This window comes from Osmerus eperlanus, chromosome 7 (assembly GCF_963692335.1).
Source record: "Osmerus eperlanus chromosome 7, fOsmEpe2.1, whole genome shotgun sequence".
Lineage (NCBI taxonomy): Eukaryota > Metazoa > Chordata > Actinopteri > Osmeriformes > Osmeridae > Osmerus > Osmerus eperlanus.
The window spans coordinates 12,001,679-12,020,207 of record NC_085024.1 but is presented as its reverse complement, the minus strand read 5'-3'; the positions used below and the strand labels follow the sequence as shown (position 1 = coordinate 12,020,207).

The following is an 18,529-nucleotide window of genomic DNA, read 5'->3' as shown; positions in this document are numbered from 1 at the left end:
GGGAGCATGAGAGCTTGTCGAGACCCAATCAGCGCTTTTGTATTGCTTGCCGGTGCTGGGGACTGACTGGTTGTAAGGAGTTACTGCTGCGCCCCAGGATCCCAAAGCCAAACCCGAAGCCAGTGGAACCTGCGGGGTGAAGGCGAGTCAGGTGAGACCGAGGATTGAGCCGCGGCCTATCTGAACTGAAGTTGAACTAAAAACCTCAATGCCCGATTTAGATTATGTATGCAATATAGTATCAAAATACTGAACCCTTGCGAAGTGGCAATGCAGGATGAGATGATACTGAAATAACGGTACACTACTGAGTATACCTATTTGATACAGTAGCTGTTCCTTGCCACCGTTATATTTTTAGTTCCAAAATTAGACAATAAACATGTGTTATTCTACAGAATATACAAAGAAGCAGTTGATGTTGCCACGTTCAAAAGTTGTTTACGATATAGCAATAAATTATATTGCGCGCGCGGATCATATTGATACAGAAAGGAATCCGCTTTATTGTTTAATCTCGAGTCCCTTGGGGTTAACCCTGGAGATTGGTCGGAAAATAGCTACGTCTTCGTGGTGTCGGTGTTCATACCAAAATGCGGTCATACATTTAATTGTTAAAAAACGTGTCTGCACAATTTTTATGTTTACAATCGAGTTTCTGAAACTCGCTGTTATTTCGGGGTGAGTAGTGGAAGGAGGCGACACGAAGTGTTGTGTGTGCAGATGTCATACAATAAAATGAATTCAAAATGCATCAGCCATTTACGTAAGTGAAGACGTGTTCACCCTCTCAACTTGTTTCGTATGCATGCAAATGGCCACCCTGGTTTTCGATGACAACTGGTGTTGCATATATTAGTGAATGCATGACTTTAATGACTCTTAAGGGTCACTTACATCCCTTTCAGTTGAAAATGTTTTGGGGTTTATTATGTTATTTTATAATTTTGTAAAATGATATAGTCACGTTGTTTCAAGTTAGCATTTTACATAATTTCCTATTGCTGCTATTTTCAGGAGCATTACAATTACCAATTCCAATTCTGTCACTTGGAAGCATACAATCAAATTAAAATATATGTTTTCAACCCATAATTGTCAAGACAGCCCAATGCATATGGGTCTATGAACTTGACCTGTGTCACGTTTTCACAGAGGACTATCTTTCACAGTGGTGGATTTCACTTTTTTGGTGAACAATTACATTTCATGTAGGAACTAGCATAGAACCAATCATAATTGTACGATAAAGCCTCCACTACATTTCAAAGTCGAATAAGCAGTTCCCTTACCCTAAAAACGTACATACAAGCAACTTCCCACTGCTTTTTATTGTCAGTGATATCAGTGTATAACAGTGTCACAAGATTGGTAGTTGTTTCACCTAAAAGCATCAGGGTCTGTGCATTTGTACATCAGCCTTTGCTCTTAAATTGCTCACTGACAACAACTCTCATGTGTTGTCTTAAGCGATGTTCATTGTATTTGGTGCATGTGCAACCCAAAATAGCATCTTTGCCTTTGTTTGAGCTCTCCTTTCTACTTACTTTTCCCTTTTAAGGCCACTGTGTTATTGACCTTGCCAGGTGAAAGTGAGTGTGTCCTCTACAGCCCGGTGCTTTTGTGACTGTTGCTAGAAGTAAAGATGCCACTGTATAAGGTGCACTCGTTAAAGGTGGTTGTGGATTGTTGATCCTGACACTGACTGTCTATCAGTATAGCCCATCATCCATTGTTACAGTCTTCTACCTCTTCGTCCTTTCAGGTTACGAGACAGCGAGCCGAGCTTGATAAAGAAAAATGATTCACCTTTTAAAGAAGCCTTGTGTAAGATCGTCCTTCTTCATCTGTGTATTGTATTACACAGACATGTTAAGCACACTGTGGATTTCTAAAGGTATTTCCTAGAGAAGGGTCACTGGTTTTACCCAGTTAGTTCCATTACAGTCCCTTCAAAAGTGCCAAATTCTTTCACTCAAAACACACACGTTTTGTGAGTTCCGAAAAATGTAGTACAGTACACCTGAACCTGACTGGACTATCCTGCTGGTCAGTGGAGTTCAACACTGTGCCACACTGACATGAGAGCTTGCATGCACACAGGCAGGCATGTGGTCGTACATCATGAACTGAGTAACTGGTAGAATGCGTAACGTGTGACCTGAGGGTCCCGGAACCTTGTTGGTACCTCTGTGGGTGACATTGGGAACACACGTAGGTCTTAAGCTTCCAAGCTTTTCATGAGCTTAAGGTACCACCAACTGTAGCCCAGCTGTGAGAGTTCTGCGAGGCTGCCTACACCAGTCCTTTCCTTCACTATAGGTAAATGAGAGCAGGTGAGAAATGTGGAGCAAAGAAACAGATACATTAGAGTATTGATCTGACTTTAGGCCTCTGGCATATGTTCTGTTGACAAAAGGCTTGTTGTTGCACAGGCGACAGACCTCAAGGTTATGAAAGTGGCGTTTGGTTGTGCACAGGTGCATTTGCAAAGATAGTGATGTCTTTTATTTATTTGTTGTCTTTAGTTGAGAGGATGAATGCAGGTCACATGGTACACGTGTTTGTTTCTCCACCATTTTGGTACCAAGCAAGTAGCGGTTCCACTTTACAGTGTACCACTCCTCCAACTTTGTTAGTGACCGACCACCCCACAGCCATCTCTCTCTCTCTCTCCTCTCTCCTCTCTCCTCTCTCTCCTCTCTCTCTCTCTGTGATGTCATGAAGGGCTACACATTAAGAGATAATTCCATATCCTGAGGTTACAAACCGGCTCAGACTGGCTGGCGCTTTAGGACTCTGCTTGGCACCATGGGGGGAGAGAGGGAGACAGGGAGAGAGAGAGAATGGGGGACTCTCCTGCTCTTAAAGGGACAGGTGGGGGCAAGCTTGAGACACTGCCCCTCTTCTGTAGTGGTGAATGTCACAATGTTGTGTTTGACATTCCCTTTCTGTCTGTGGAAGTGTTTGGTTGTCTTCAAAAGGCAACGGTTTTACAACCCCAGAACATCTCTGGGACATGTTTTTCTTTTTTTTGGGGGGGGGGGGGGGTTGATTTACTGATCGATGATCGTTTTGGGCTTGTTAATATATGGGCATCGATCAAAACACGATGCTGTGAATGGAATAGTAATGGACAAGGTGGCCCGGTCGGACATCCGTCCCACTGCTCATTCCTCAGTGTCCATTCACGCTCCAGCTGAGCGATGGCTGACGTCTGTCAGTCCTCACCGTAGTCTGCCGTCTTTGTTGCGTCGTGTACAGTAGCACCTGAACCCCCACGGTCAAAGACAAAACCCTTTCTCTCCTCTACGCAGCATGACCCCGTGCCTCCCTCCCTCTGACATCTTTCCATCTCCTCCTTTTGCTCCCTTTGTCCCCTGCACCTTCTCCCTCCCTCCCTTAGGCAACCGCAGAAATTAAATTGATTAGTGGTGCGGTCTATAAATAGACAGGCCACGGTTGCCTTGGCAACCGGGTGATAAGTGTTGTGTGATGAAGACCTGCGCGTCTAACTATTGTTACGTGGGGTGGGGCGCAGGAGGATGGGTGGGTGTCTGTGTTAGTGTTTGCATGTAGTATAGGCTATGTGGAGATCACATTATTTGATACCTCCTAAATGTGTGTGTGTCTTGTATTTCTGCGGGCCCGGCGCCAGACTTATGGCTGTTGGTGTTAGACTGCGGATCGGTGTAAACGCTGGCTTAATAAGAACTTCCCAGATTTGGATCTTTCAAAGGTTTTCACATGTTTAAGACGACCAGCACTTACCACTTGGTTACCATGGCCACTGTTTCCTGATCATTCTCATTAATGTCAGGAACTCTCTGTACCCACTCAGTAGTGTGTGTGTGTGTGTGTGTGTCCATGCATGCACTCGTGTGGGTTGATGGTGATGAAAGGCTATTGGTTGGAGACTGCAGCTCCTGGTGCCATCAACATGATGTCCTCGTGTTTTTCGCTTTCCTCCAAATCAATACGGTCTTCCTCGGGCTACGGCTAATGAGATAGGGAGAGACTTGAGGCCGTGCTAATGATTCTGTTGTGTCCTCACATCCACACAGTGTGCTTCCTCCGATTATTGGGTTGAATTAGGAAGAGGATTCTCTTTGTTGAATCTTTGGTGTACAGATAATGCCTACACTGGAGGAACCATCTTGACGATGAATGCGAATGTGGTGATTGGAGGCCAGGTTTTTATGTAAATTAAAAAAATATACCCTTTGGGTTATATTGAAAGCTCATTTTGTGTGAACCTATTGTGGTGTGGTGCTGTTGAGACAAAAACCGTTGGGTTCCAGAACCTTGGAGCACACCTTTGGGAACACACATGGTCAGTGCACCCTTTAGAACAAGCCATCAGTCCTAATTCTTTCAACATTGGTCATCATTGTGTCTTGAATGATTTCATTCAAGAGCATATGTCAGTGCCTGTATCACATGCTACTTGAGTATTCACAGCTGGCAACGAGTGTGAAACTGAGCTGGAGGCTATCTGAGCTGCATGTCTTAGCTTTGTCCAGAATAGCTGTGAACGTGTCCAACTCGCCACCTCCTTCGGCGGGGTAGGAGCGAAGGATGCTCCTGTGTGTTATGAATTGACCGGGCCTGGGTGTCACCTCCTAACCCGCTCAGGGCACAAGCTATAAACCTCCTTCCGGATTCATCTCGGTTAGCTGCTAATTTCATTTAGCTTGCTGCTCCTTCTAGGGGAGAACTCATTTCGTCATAGTCTTACGCAGTACCTAAAAGCTTGGGAACTCTGACTCACAGTTTATCTCCCCAACCTCAAGTTGCATGTTACGGCCCTGTCAGGCAGCATGATGTGGAGATCTTCCAGCTGGTTACTGCATCCCCTGAGGGAATGTGGAGACAATGGTGGATAGTCAGAACCTCCTATTTGATGTCACTGCACACAACCATGGTTTTCCCTATTGACAGGGTGAGATGCGTTAGAAGATGGCGTATTCCAGTGGCTCAGTAATGCGGCGGTGCGTTTTGCAGGGTGGTCTCATGGACAGACAGGGAACGCTTACAATCGCATTGGCTTTGGTTCAGTCTCACAAGCTGTTCGGGATTTTGCTCCATATAACGGGCGATCCGGTAAGCCTACAGCCGTAGAAGTGACATGCCTAAATGTAATATTTCCTCATTACCGCAGTTCCACACCCACACCGCTACAAACGCAGACTCACAACCCAAGCACGTACAGTATTCCCATACTGTTATCCCCTTTAGAAATCAAAGCCCCGGAGACGGACTTGTATTGCTAACAATTCAGCAACAAAAGCCCATATTCGTCACTTTGTCCCTCAGGGGTCCTGAAAATGCAACTACGCAGCATACTTTTACTACCCCCACTCCCCCCCCCCCCCCCTCCACAAAAAAAGTTTCTCTTTTTGCTCCCCTCCTGTGTTTTTGGAGGGATGGGTGGAGGGAAGTGGAGTCAGGAGGGGGAGGGGGAGTGAGTGTTTATACGGGGGCTTTGTTGGCATCGCACAACTGTAGTAAAATGGAGGAGGAGGAGTGGGGGTTGAGGGAAAAGGAACAAAGGAGCCTTATGTTGGCATGGTCTCTCGTGTGTGTGCTTGGGCGTTTTGCACGCTCGTACGCATGGACAAATGTACGGATGTGCTGTGGCGTGCGCGCCTGCACACGCACGTGTCTTTTGTGCAGGGATGTGCGTGGCTGAAGATTGTACTGTACAAATCTTTACCTTCCCTAGAACTGTACCCGTCTGCAATTTATTGTCTTCATATCCAAGACTGCCCCAAGGATATTCCATCTCACGGCTGTCTTTTACCTTGATGTCATATGAATCTACACCTTTTTTATTTTTTTGTGTTGAGTGTGTGTGTGGGTGTTTTATCCAAGGACCTGGTCATAGGAAAAGCAAAACAAAAAAAAAAGAATTCCTTTGTGATTTATTTGTTTAACGGGTGGTAAAATCACACCAGAGGTAGCTGAACTCTGTGTTGAAGAGAATAGGTGTGTGTAGCTCGGGGGAATATTTGTATCGGTGTGTGTGCGCGCGCTATCGTGTGTGTGTGTCGTTGCTTATGCTGATCAGCTCTCTCGTTTACCATCCCCTCCATCTTAGCACCTCTTTCTTCTCCCTCCTCCTCTTCTCGCGGTACGGAGGCGTCTGACTCTTGTGTTGTCTGGCTGCAGGCCCAGAGGTGTGTGCGTGCGTGTGTGTGCGTGCGTGCGTGTGAGTATAAAAGTACTGCCGACGTGTGCACACTGCATGTGAGTGGATGTATGTGGCCGCAGCACACGTATAAGAGTTGGGTATACATGGGGTAGGGACACAGAGAGAGAGAGTCTGGTGTGTGTTGCAGGGCTACAGTCATCATATTATGTAAGAAGGAATGAGGATGGGGGGTGGTCAAGAGGTGCTGGGCTGGAGCTAAAGACACGCACACACACATACACTCAACTGATTGGCTTGGCAGTCTCTCTTGCTCTCTCTCTCCCCTAGGTGGGTGGTTCGAGTCAAAGCTTTGGCATATATAGGCCTTTTCTGTTTTACAGTATGCCCCTACAAAGGAAATGGTAACTTCCATGACTCATGACTACTACGGATAGTGTACTGTAAATCACAGAGCTGTACTAAAAAGCATGCAGTTTGTGTGTGTGGCTGCGTGAGTATGAACAGGCACACAGTACAGTATTGTCTGTGTGTGTGGGGGGGGGGGGTTGTGTGCCTGCGTGAGTAAGAACAGGCACACAGTACAGTATGTGTATGTGTGTAAGGTTGTCCACATTAGCGTGTGTGAATGCGCTGTATGTCGTTGTCGTGAGTGTCTCCTGGATATACCGCTTTTGTGTGTGTGCGTGCGCATGTACAGTATGTGCACAGCGTGAGTGTACAAGAGTGCTACTATCTCCACCTAACGAGGCATTGTGTTCTAATTATAACCAGTCCACCATCCTAGTCCCTTGCCACCCCAGCCCTCCCACCCCCCACTACTCCCTCCTAGCCAATCCCCATCACTCTTCCTAGTCTTAATGCGTATCATTGGCCCAAGTTGCAGGGCAAACTAGCTCCCTGCGGTGCAACCTATGCTGCTTCTCCCGCTGCATCCTCAACCAACCCTCTCAACCCGATGATTCAACCAAGTGTGTCTAATGCAGTCGGATTGAAACGCGCACACATATACTCACACACTGTGATACAGGCAGTTAACCAATGCAGGGTTTGATGCTGTGGCTGTATAGAACACATGAACCCGCTCACCCTACGGTTGCACATGTGTGTGCCTGTTTAAGTCATCATGTGTCTGAGCCTGTATCACACTGCAGTAAGCTGCTCACACACACACTAGCGATACAGTATATATCCATAAGCATACATGCATCAAGCCCTCAAGCATGTTCTGTCCTAGGTACATATCACATTACCCTCTCATTCAACTTGTATAGGGGGAAGAGGTCAGGGAACTGTGTTGTTCATTCCATACTTTGCCAGCCATTTTAAAGGACTCTTCAGATCCTGTTCTGTGGGTTTGATGGAAATTTGAGAATATCCAATAAGACTGTTGACTGGTGATGACATCACATCTCTATACTATACAGAATATGAACACAGTATGGTTTTAATGGTTGCTAATTGGACTCCCCACACACGCACACACACACGTGAATGCACACATATAAACGCATTCTTCCTCCCCAGCCCTTATCTGCTTCAGTTTCGCTCTGCTTTACATGTGCCAGGCACGCCAACGTCCTGTTTCCTGTCTTTATTGTTGTCATGGCAGGGCAATGCATCCCTCTGGCAGGGAGTGGCACTTTGAGCAGTCTTAATTTTTTGTTGTTGAAAAAAAAACTATGACAGTTTGCCGTATACACTTTCCTGACCGAAACATTATGAATCATACAAATACTAACGACTTTAGCCATCCTAAAACCATCGCACCTCTGTGTCTCAACCTCCTTCGTTGGATGTGAGACCGGAGGGAGGCTTGTTGGCACAATTCTCCCTTTTGAAACCTAAGACAAGTGGTCGAGGGAATGAAGAAAGTGCCGGGGACGAGCCTTGGTGTCTTGTCAGACTCCTGTGAGAGTGAGGATACCGGACAGGGGCGATGACAGCTAACTGTTAGCGCTGTCTGAGGTGGCAAAGCAAACAATATGGTGGGGGTGTGAGCGCGGAGCAGTAGACTTGTCATCCCGTTCGCCTCACCGCTGAAGAAAACCACGACAGACTCTTCTTCGCTGTCGCTCTGCCGTAGGAAAGGTGAACCGTGAGGGGATTGAGTGGGTGTTTGACATCTCTGTGTGTGTGTGGGGGGGTGATGCCAAAAGGGATGGTTTGATATCATTTGAACAAAGAAGAGAGGAAGACTTGGAACGGTCTGATATTTCAACTAAGTGTTTACCCGTCTTTCTCTTCCCTCAACCTCTCCTCCATCAACCAAAATCCAACCTCCCCATCTCTCGATCTCTCTCTCGCACGCATCTCATTCCTCCCTTTCTACTCTCCTTTGTCACCCCCGTTTTCTCCCTCCCTCCCTCCCTCTCTCTAGTCCAGTCATGGAGAGGCTGAATGAGGAGGCGGTGCGCCTGAGCCTGCTGAAGCGCGGCCTGGACTCCTCCTCCTCGTCTTCGTCCCACGGCCCGGGGCCCGCCGCAGAGCGCGACGAGCTGCTGTCCAAGCGCATCAAGATGGAGGGCCACCAGGCCATGGAGCGCCTCAAGATGCTGGCCTACCTGAAACGCAAGGACCTGGCCGGCTTCGAGGCCGCCGGATTGGTGGGGCTCAACGCCGCCGCCACGGCCGGCATGGCCGATGTCAAGGGTCACCACCACAGCTCGTCGGGGCTGGGGGGCGGGGCCTACGACGAGAGGACTAACGGGACCTTGAGGGGCCCGGCGGCGGGCGTGTCCCACCACGCCATGTTGGGAAAGAGTGGGAAGGAGAACATGGGGGAGGAACCGGTGGATATGAGCGCCAAAAGAGGGTGAGTGGAGGGGGAAAGAGAAGGGAGAGGGGTCTGGGTCAGAGAGTTTGTGCTCAGGGTGCTTGGGTAAAAGAAAAAAGGCCAAGGTATTTTTAGGTACAATTTTTTTTATTGACTGAGCTATACAGAGTTATAATTGTATACATTTCCTACTGTGCGTGTAACCCCTAGTGACACGGACAGAGAACGCCTCACCCCATCCCCTGACGTCATCGTCCTGTCGGACAACGAGGCGTCCAGCCCCAGAGGGCCGAGCAGAGGGGAGGAGCGACTGAGGACGGCCAACCTAGAGATGTTCAAGGTGTGTGTGCGTGACTTGAATTATGAAGATATGGTCAACATTGTATGTAGATGGATAACACCCAAGGCCACACTGAACGCGGGTTGCCTGGCGACCTATATGGACGCGAGCAATTCGCAGTGCAAAGCATGCTGGGATTGCTTGCAGTGCGGAGCCAGCTCGCGGCGCAGGGAAAAAGTTGAGGAAACTCAACTTTATGCAAGTGAGCGCAGCGCGAAGCCACGCAGACACCAATAAGGACGTCTGCGGGGACTTTGACGTTGACCCTTCTGCTTCCTTACCACTCGCTTCTACTACCCAGAGCAATGTGGATGAAGGAAAAGCTAATGATGGTAGTTTCGGGATTTCCTGAATGACATGACCCCACTCACCTTACATTTCATTTGATGGTAATATTTGAGTTTAGCCTATACGTGTAGGATAACCAGTAGGTCTGGCTACACTTTTACGCGTTTTGAAACATTTTAACATCATAAGCAAGGCTACTGGCTAGCTCTTTTTGGTGATGTAGCTTCACCTGAGCAACTGAAACATTGAAATATGAGTACATTAACTTGGGTGAGACCAAGCTGATTGGCTCACAGCTGGAAACACGGCCACAAGCAAACGATTTTTCGAAACGACGCACCGTCATCCGGACTTTTCACATATATCAGGGCTTTGGCGTAAGTGTGTCCTCATACTGCAGACACTGTGTGCGCACTGTACACTTGTGTGGTTTGTGGGAGATGCACAGGTGTCTGTGCATGCAGGTCCAGGATATTAATGTGTGTGTGTGTGTGTGGTAGGGTAAGAGCGGCGAGGAGAGGCAGAAGATGATCCGGTCTCTGAGAGAGGAGCTGAGGTTGGAGGAGGCCAGACTGGTGCTGCTGAAGAAGCTGAGGCAGAGCCAGTTACAGAAGGAGAACCTTGTCCAGAAGGTCTGTTCATCCATCCATTCATATACCAGGCTATATATCCATCCATCATATATACACCAAGCTATCCATCCATCCATTCATACACCAAGCTATATATCCATCCATACATACACCATTCATACACCAACCTATACATACATACACCAAGCTATATATCCATCCATCTATTTGTACATACACCAAGCTATATATACATCCATCCATCCATACACCAAGCTATATCTCCATCCATCCATCCATACACCAAGCTATATATCCATCCATCCATCCATGTTTATACTATCCTAAGGCTTCATCCATCTTTACGCACTAATCCTCATTTCCATACACTCATCCTATTGTCGCACTTCATACCCTTTTGCGGTTTCTTTCTGTAATCTAAACTCATCCATTTATCTAGGACACTCATTCATTCATTCATCCATCGCGTCTCATCCACTCACCCTTGCATTGGGTTCACTGTACCAACTCACCATATTCTAACCTAATTGAAACGAACCAACTCCAGTCACTTTCATAAAGGACTCAAAATTCCCCAGGCAACATCAGCTATTCTCTACCATTGATAGCCTAGTATCCACTACACATTAAACTGATTAAAGTTTCTAAGAATGTTTTTTTTTTTTTTTTGACATTACCAAACCCAATGATTGTAATATTGGAATTATTCTGTGACCCCCCTCTTAAACCTTTGCACCTTGACCTCTAACCTTTGACCCTCCCCCAGGTCCCTGTGGTCCAGAACACAGCCTCGGCCATTCAGAGCGGAGCTTCTGTCCACGGTGCTCAGAGCATGAACAAGATGTCTGCCCGACCAGGTCTCCACACCCCGGAGCCACAGAACCTCCGCTTGGCACAGGTGGGTCTGCCACAAGGACAGCTCTGGGCCCAGTTGGCTCTCTAGCTCTCTAGCTGTGTGCTCGCTAGCCACATGAGTACGCTTGGCAGGGCTCCACCTATTTTGTTTCTGTTCTGCCAGTTAAGAAGGACCAGATCATTCAAGAAGATAACCAAACATAGAAGTATAACCGATTCTAGATGGTCATTGGTCATTTTACAACTCGGATTGTCATTCACTATCAGTTACTGGGTATATTCATGTTGTCACATGCCTGGGTCAGAGGAACACAATGCATTACAAATAGCTCCTGGATTTTGCAAGTCTTGTTGCTGGTGATACGGTGACATCTAGTGGCTGGGAGAGGAACAACGACCCCCTAAAATAATTGGATGGGTGTGCATATTTTATGTAGATCAAATTATTTATTTAGGTAGCCTGTAGGTTTGTTTGGGGGTGGAGAAAACTGCATCTTTTCAAGACCTCTATGGCAGAAACTCAACTGATCCCATAAAAAGAATAATCTTTGTTCCTCCTCACCCCTCTTCTCGTCCTGCTCAGGGTCACTCTGTCATCAGGTCCGCCTCCAACAGCTCCATGTCCCAGATGATGATGTCACAGAGGGTCATAGCACCCAACCCCGGCCAGCTGCAGGGCCAGAGACTGATGCAGAAGCAGGGCGGCATGCGTACCCTGACGGGCAGCGCCAACAGCGCTGTGACCTACCAACAGGCAAGTCCAGTCACTTTGCCAAGGCATCTTTAGGAGGTTTTCCCATCCTCGCCTGTTGATACAGTGTTTTCTCCTCCTGGATAGTAGCAAACTTGTTTTCTCGGTTTGATGCTATCTGTGCTTTATGAGGGTAATGTGTTGTATTTGAAAAACGAAATCAGTTGGAACAATATGAATGTTATTGTGCACTAAGTGAATACTATATTGACATTTGAATTCACTTAAGGCTTCCATGGACCGTCTAAATCAGGGGTATTCAATCCTGGTCCTCAGGGTCCGCTGTCCTGTATGTTTAGGTTGTTTCTCTGCTCCAACACACCTGATTCAAATGAATGTGTCGTTATCAGGCTTCCACAGAGCTTCATAACGACACATTCATTTGAATCAGGTGTGTTGGAGCAGGGAAACATCTAAAACAAAGACTTAGAAACAACCCTGGAGTACCAGGGTTGAACACCCCTGCTCTAAATCAAGTGTCTGGTTCTCTGTATGTAATTCCAGTCCTCCAACCAGCAGGTGGGGGCCTCCCAGCGTTCCTCCTCCTCGTCCTCCTCCTCCGCCATGTACATGAACCTGGCCCACATGCAGGCGGCGGGCGGCGCCGCGGGAGTAACAGGGGTGGGTGCGGTCAGCCCTTCCTCCCTGCACAGCCCCGGAGGGGCGGCGGCGTCCATGGCCGACACGGCCAGCAGTCAGGCGGCCGCCAAGCTGGCCCTGCGCAAGCAGCTGGAGAAGACCCTGCTGGAGATCCCCCCGCCCAAACCGCCAGCACCCCTCCTCCACTTCCTGCCGTCGGCGGCCAACAGCGAGTTCATCTACATGGTGGGGCTGGAGGAGGTGGTGCAGAGTGTCATCGACAGCCAGGGTAAGAGTTGGGAGTCAGGTGGCTGAGCGGTGAGGGAATCGGGCTAGTAATCTGAAGGTTGCCAGTTTGATTCCCGGTCATGCAAACTGACGTGTTCTTGGGCAAGGCACTTCACCCTACTTGCCTCGGGGGAATGTCCCTGTACTTACTGTAAGTCGCTCTGGATAAGAGCGTCTGCTAAATGACTAAATGTAAATGTAAAAATGTAAGAGGAACAGTGCATTTTTGATAATGCTTCTCTGGGGGAGTTTGCGTAGCGTCTGTGCTGTTATGCTGACAATGCTGGTTCCACGATGGTTGGCGGTCCTCTTTCTACCTGATACTCCAGTTGTCACCTCATTTACTCAGATTGGGCCTCATATTCTGAAGGTTCATGAGCTCCTGGCCTATGTGTTTATGTCTGTAGGGAAACTGCGCTTGCCCTTCTCCTCTATGGAGCCCTTCATGTGCGCCCAGTGTAAGACCGACTTCACACCCCACTGGAAGCAGGAGAAGGGCGGGCGCATTCTGTGCGAACTCTGCATGACATCCAATCAGAAGAAGGCCTTGAAGGCCGAGCACACCAATAGACTGAAGAACGCCTTCGTCAAAGCCCTGCAGCAGGAGCAGGTCAGTTTTTGGGGTTGTTGCTGTGGTAATGAGTGACGCTTTGGGGTTGATTGATATAACTGTACCAAATGTCTTACACTTTTGATGACTGGCAGTCAGTGCTTAGCAATCGTTTACCAGTTAATCAACAATTGTTTGTTTGTTATACCATTTATGATAGCAGTCCAGTAAATGAATTGGCTGAAAAATGAAAGGTTTTCGGCTTGTCATTTGCCGTCTGTGAATGCACCAGATTTTTTTTCGCTCTCTGTTGAATTGAAACTGCTTGCTCTATATAAGATGGGTCACTACTGTATGATAAATGAGTACCTCACTGACTCGACCCAACGCTTTTTGGTGCAGGAAATTGAGCAAAGAATCCAACTCCAGGCTGCTCTCGCCACCAGCTCTGCCCAGACGTCCCCCAGTGTGAGCAAGGCTGAGACCATGAGCCGACACCACACACACAGACAGGTGAGCCATCGCAAGGACCTACTGCCTTCTGATGGCCTCCATCCAGACGCTGAATCTCACAATGTCCCATACTGTTCCCACACTCACACGTGTCATTACGCCTGGAGGAGATATAAATGTAGAGATGTGTGTGTGTGTGTGTGTGTGTGTGCGTGCGCTCGCTTGCCAGAACCCTCAGCCCCAGGTGACCCAGTCCCAGGCCTCCCTCCAGCGCAGCCTGAGTGGCTCCGCCCGAGGCGTCCTGTCTAACTTCGCCCAGGCCTCCCAGCTCTCCGTGGCCAGCAGCCTCATGGGCATGACAGGCAAGCGCTGTGGCCAGGCGGGCACCAGCGGGCACAGCCGGGCACAGCAGCAGCAGCAGCATGACAACAGGCGCCAGCTCTACAGCATCCCTGGTGAGTGGCCGGGTGGGGAGGGGTCACAGGGTTGGGTTTGGGAAGTGTGAATGGTAATCGCACCCTGAACCCATTATATACCTTTATCTTGGACCCATATCAGCTTGACTGCTTTCGGGAAGCTGTAATTGACCCTGTTGAAATACATTGACGGGATGAGCTGTGACATGAAAGTTCAATTTTAGAACTGTGTGTCAGGCGATTCAAACCGTGACTGGCTAGCTTGCTCATAAGTAAGTAGTTCATAGGGAAGGTTTTTTGCCCATAGGGAAAGCCTCCATCTTGAGAGAAACTCACCTCTGCTCAGTGGCTATGCTGAGATAAAAAAAAAATAATAATAGGACTGTAGAAGCCATGACACTATTTTATTATAATCATATCAGTAGTTTTTGGATTATTGTATTTGTTTAGTTTTATTGTTTTGGAGCAATAGGGGCACACCTCACTCAGGTAGTAGATATGAGGCCATAAATCAAGGTAGTTTCAGGTTTGTTTGTTTTCTTACCAAAGCAACAGAAAGCCAGCACAGATTGAACAGTTTTTTGTTAGTTAAAATAACAGATGCATAAGTGGCGTTGATCAAAGTGGAAATTGGATGTAAGACAAAAAAAACGCTTCGTACTTTGAGTCCACCAACCTCTGTCAGTGTACGACTTCCATTAACTTCCATCTCTCTCTCTACTCCTTCTCTCCAGGGGTAAACATCGCCTACCTGAACCCAGGCAACGTCGGGGGCCACAAGGGGTCCAGTCTGGCTGACCGCCAGAGGGAGTACCTGCTGGACATGATTCCCCCTCGCTCCATATCCCAGTCCCTCACTGGACAGAAATGAAACCACACCACGTTCGCCCCCTCCCCCCCAACCCATCCTGCTGGACATGATTCCCCCCAACCCACCCTTTGCTCCATATCCCAGTCCCTCCCCGGACAGATATGAACCACACCACTCCTTCCTCCGCCACTTCCTTTCCCCAACCTATCCTGGTGCAATACTGCAACACGCACCCCCCGCCCCCATAACCATTCGACCCTCCATCGCATGCAGTGCCTGTTAGTGTGCCTACCAAACTAACCTGTATGAAAAACACAATCAATCAATGACTCCAAAAACAAAAAAAGACAAAAAATATATAAATGAAAGACAACGCTCTTAATTAAAACGACCAGTCGTTTTAACACGTGATACAAATGTTAATGCAATCGTCTTTAGTGCAATGGATGTCCTTCTCGTTTCGCCGCTACTGACTCGTCGCTGTCCTCAAGTCACCCTGTTTCTATATACCGGGGGCGACAGAATTGGGGTGTTAATTTTTGTTTAGTATTCGTGTGCTTGTTTTTTTTTTTAAGCAATATTTTGTCTGGCCCCAGCTTTCTTAAAAGAAGAAATCAGTTCTTTGTCATTTCTGGGAATGGCTTATTTTTTTCCCCGAGAACTACACTGTCTTCCCGGATTGTCGATTCTCTCCTTATCTGGCTTCACTCAACTGGGCCCCCAACATTTTGAGGTGGAATCCTGGTGTTACAGACATCGTCTTCAAGGTGGTGGAATCTCCCTGACTTGCAGACATAGCTCAACCTTTGTTTTAAAAAGGTGATTCTTGTGGTTGCTTAATTGGCACAAATTCTCTCAAACCTCTTACACGCTTGGGAGTTTAGGTGCAGAAGGAGGAGGAAATAAAACTCCAATGATTTGTTGAAAGATACAATGTTTTAGATCTTGGGAGCTTGTTCATAGCAATACTTCATGAAGTGACTGTTGAAACGTGGATACACCTCAAACAGAGAATGGCCAATGAACCCAGATGAGTTTAGAGACCTGGTTCCTGTTTTAATTTGAGATTAAAGTCGTGGATACCACATTTCAATCCCACCTCGTTTTTTTTACTTGAGTCAGGACAGGTGCTTTAGTCCGGAGTGTTCTATGTGGAAAGATAAATGACAAAAGAAATGGATGAATATGATTGATAGTGACATCGTTATGTAATAAGTCGTTGGATTGTTAAGGATGTCAGTTAGCAGAGTTTTTTAATTGGACGAGACATCGGATGGTGATTTTTGTTGGCTGGGAAACCTTGTTGAGGAATTGGATAGGAGAGACGAGTTCAGAAGAAGATCTATTATATGACATTTTGAGATAAAATTGGGACATAGGTGTTGAACCCCTTGTTCTTTTTATTTATCTTTTGTTTCTAAGTCTAGAGTTTCCTAGTAAGAGTTACCTTTCTTTGACATATAAACTTGTGGATTCAGTTTTATATGAATATTACATTGTCTGACTTTTTTACCTGCTAGTGTACAAGTCCACTATGCAGTGTAAGGCTTAGGGAAAGTGGCTAGCTCTTAGCTACAACTTATTCATATTTGCAGCGTCTTTTCGAGGAAGTGGTGTATCTGAAAGGTACTTGGCCTCAATGACGATAAATACTGTGTGACAAACTAGCAGCTGTCAAACTTAAATCAAACTGTTTATATAGAAATACAATTACAGAGTATACATCATGGGCCATAGCAATGAATAGGATTGTACTTTTAAGGAGCACTTGAGGTTCCAATTAAACTATTCTAGACAAGAATGTGTGTCTGTCCACAAAATAAAAGTCTGACTTGATTCTTGATGGGTTCCGAATATGAATGTTCTATTCATTATTAACAGGTTGCACTCAGTCGGTGTTGTCTGCACAATATTCCTGAGTGAAGGAAGTGAAGGCCACCAGAAACTGTATGTATAATACAGGAAATGTGCTTTCCCCTCAGAGCAAGAAGCTTCATAAATGAAGAGCAACAGTGTTAAAATGAATTATTCAGTTTTTCTTTATCATTTTGCCAACTCAGTTCTCAACTTAATGAAATTGTCTTCGGTGTAGTCATATTTTTTGCTTCCCACTAAGGTCAAGATCTCATTTTCCTCTGTTTCATTTAACCTTGTTAAACTTCAGAAGCAGGTGCAATATTTGGATACACAGCATAAGAAAACCTCTTAGGAGTTTTTATTCTGAATTTAACTACATAATAACTAAAAGAAATCCCTGTCTGGTATACACTAGTTGCCGTTAAATTATTTTATCCCTTGTAAGGGATGTGGCACTTAGGTAAAATATCCCAATTAAATTTATCTATTCTAAGGACATGATGAAACACATTATAATCACTGTTTTAGCACAGTGACGGTTTGGTGGTTTTTACCCCCACAGATTTTTGATATGTATCATTGTCTTCTATGCTATGTGTTTGATAATGGTTAATAACTGTCCTTTGTCGTGTGTATGCTATCTCTTCTATCTACCTTACCATCAACTTTTCTCTCTGTTCTATTTCCTGAACTATGCCAGATGCATCCACAAATGTTATGGAAAAAAGTTATAACACTTGGAAAAGATCATTTTCAGATGTCATTTTTGTAAGGTTTTAAATATATATATAAAAAAAACTACCTTTTGCTGACCTGTCAATCCAATTTCATTTCTGAAGATTTTTGTAAAAAATAAAAAATAAAAAGAACAAAAAAAAATAAAAAGAACTTAAAAAAAAAAAGAAGCTACAAAAACAGTATAACCTGAATAAACTGAATTTGTATAAGTTACAAAACACAATGATACAATACTTGCTTGAACAGGTGTATTAATAATGACTTGATGTATATAAGCTTTTACTCCTTTGTGGAGCACAACACATGAATTGAAGATGGGTGTACATTGTGTAGAAAAGCAAGCAAAAAGCCATGGATATTGTGAAGCTTGTCATTTAGTTTTGTGATCACTGTATTCCTGTGCCACAAATGTGCAAAAACGTGTGGGGGTTAATATTCTACCTTTTCTATTTACTATCAAATGCATTCACACCTTTCGGTATATTGTTTTGTAGTACTTATCCAGTAGGATCATTATTTTGGATGGTTGTTTGATCTATCCCAGGGCCACCTGTCAGTGTGTAAAGTTACCTGCTTTTTGTCCAGTTTTCTTTTGGCAAATCTGTTGTTCACTTAACATTTATTACTATTTTGACATTATTTCATGCTTTGTTTTGATTAGTATATAGGTATAATACTTTTGCAAGGCTTGGTTTAGATCAAACAACTGGGATGGGATTTTCTTTTTTCCCCTATTTATCTGTTTCCAGGTACAGGCAGCGCATGGTCCAAGTAAGACAGAGACTCATGAGATGAGCGATCTTCACTGTGCATTTTGAATGCACAGTAGTATAAATGCTAAGCTACATGCTAATTTTGCCATTGTCATTAAGTTTGTGGAGGCATCCATAGTGTGCAATGTGTTGGGTCAAGCAAATCATTGGAAGAATTCAGCAGTCTTAACACAATGCTGTCATGGTAGGATCCCAAAAATGGCTCAGTATGGCTTGTATCAGATTCTGTCAAAAAAAATTAAAGCGATGTTTTCAAAAATTCATGACAAATGTTTTGCTTTTGTAGACAAAATAAGCTAAAAGTGTGAGA

The 18,529-nt window shown here is 45.8% G+C and overlaps 1 protein-coding gene across 1 annotated transcript; it reads left to right on the top strand.

Annotated features, from left to right (window-relative positions):
- The first annotated feature begins 8,420 nt into the window (after nucleotides 1-8,420).
- Nucleotides 8,421-18,480, top strand: LOC134023082 (transcriptional repressor p66-beta-like). The gene is made up of 10 exons (XM_062464908.1): nucleotides 8,421-8,966; nucleotides 9,138-9,267; nucleotides 10,056-10,187; nucleotides 10,915-11,046; nucleotides 11,587-11,757; nucleotides 12,259-12,622; nucleotides 13,029-13,231; nucleotides 13,574-13,684; nucleotides 13,854-14,079; nucleotides 14,775-18,480. The coding sequence occupies exons 1-10, from the start codon at nucleotides 8,539-8,541 to the stop codon at nucleotides 14,909-14,911; spliced, it is 2,034 nt and encodes a 677-aa protein (XP_062320892.1). The 5' UTR covers nucleotides 8,421-8,538; the 3' UTR covers nucleotides 14,912-18,480.
- The last annotated feature ends 49 nt before the right edge of the window (nucleotides 18,481-18,529 follow it).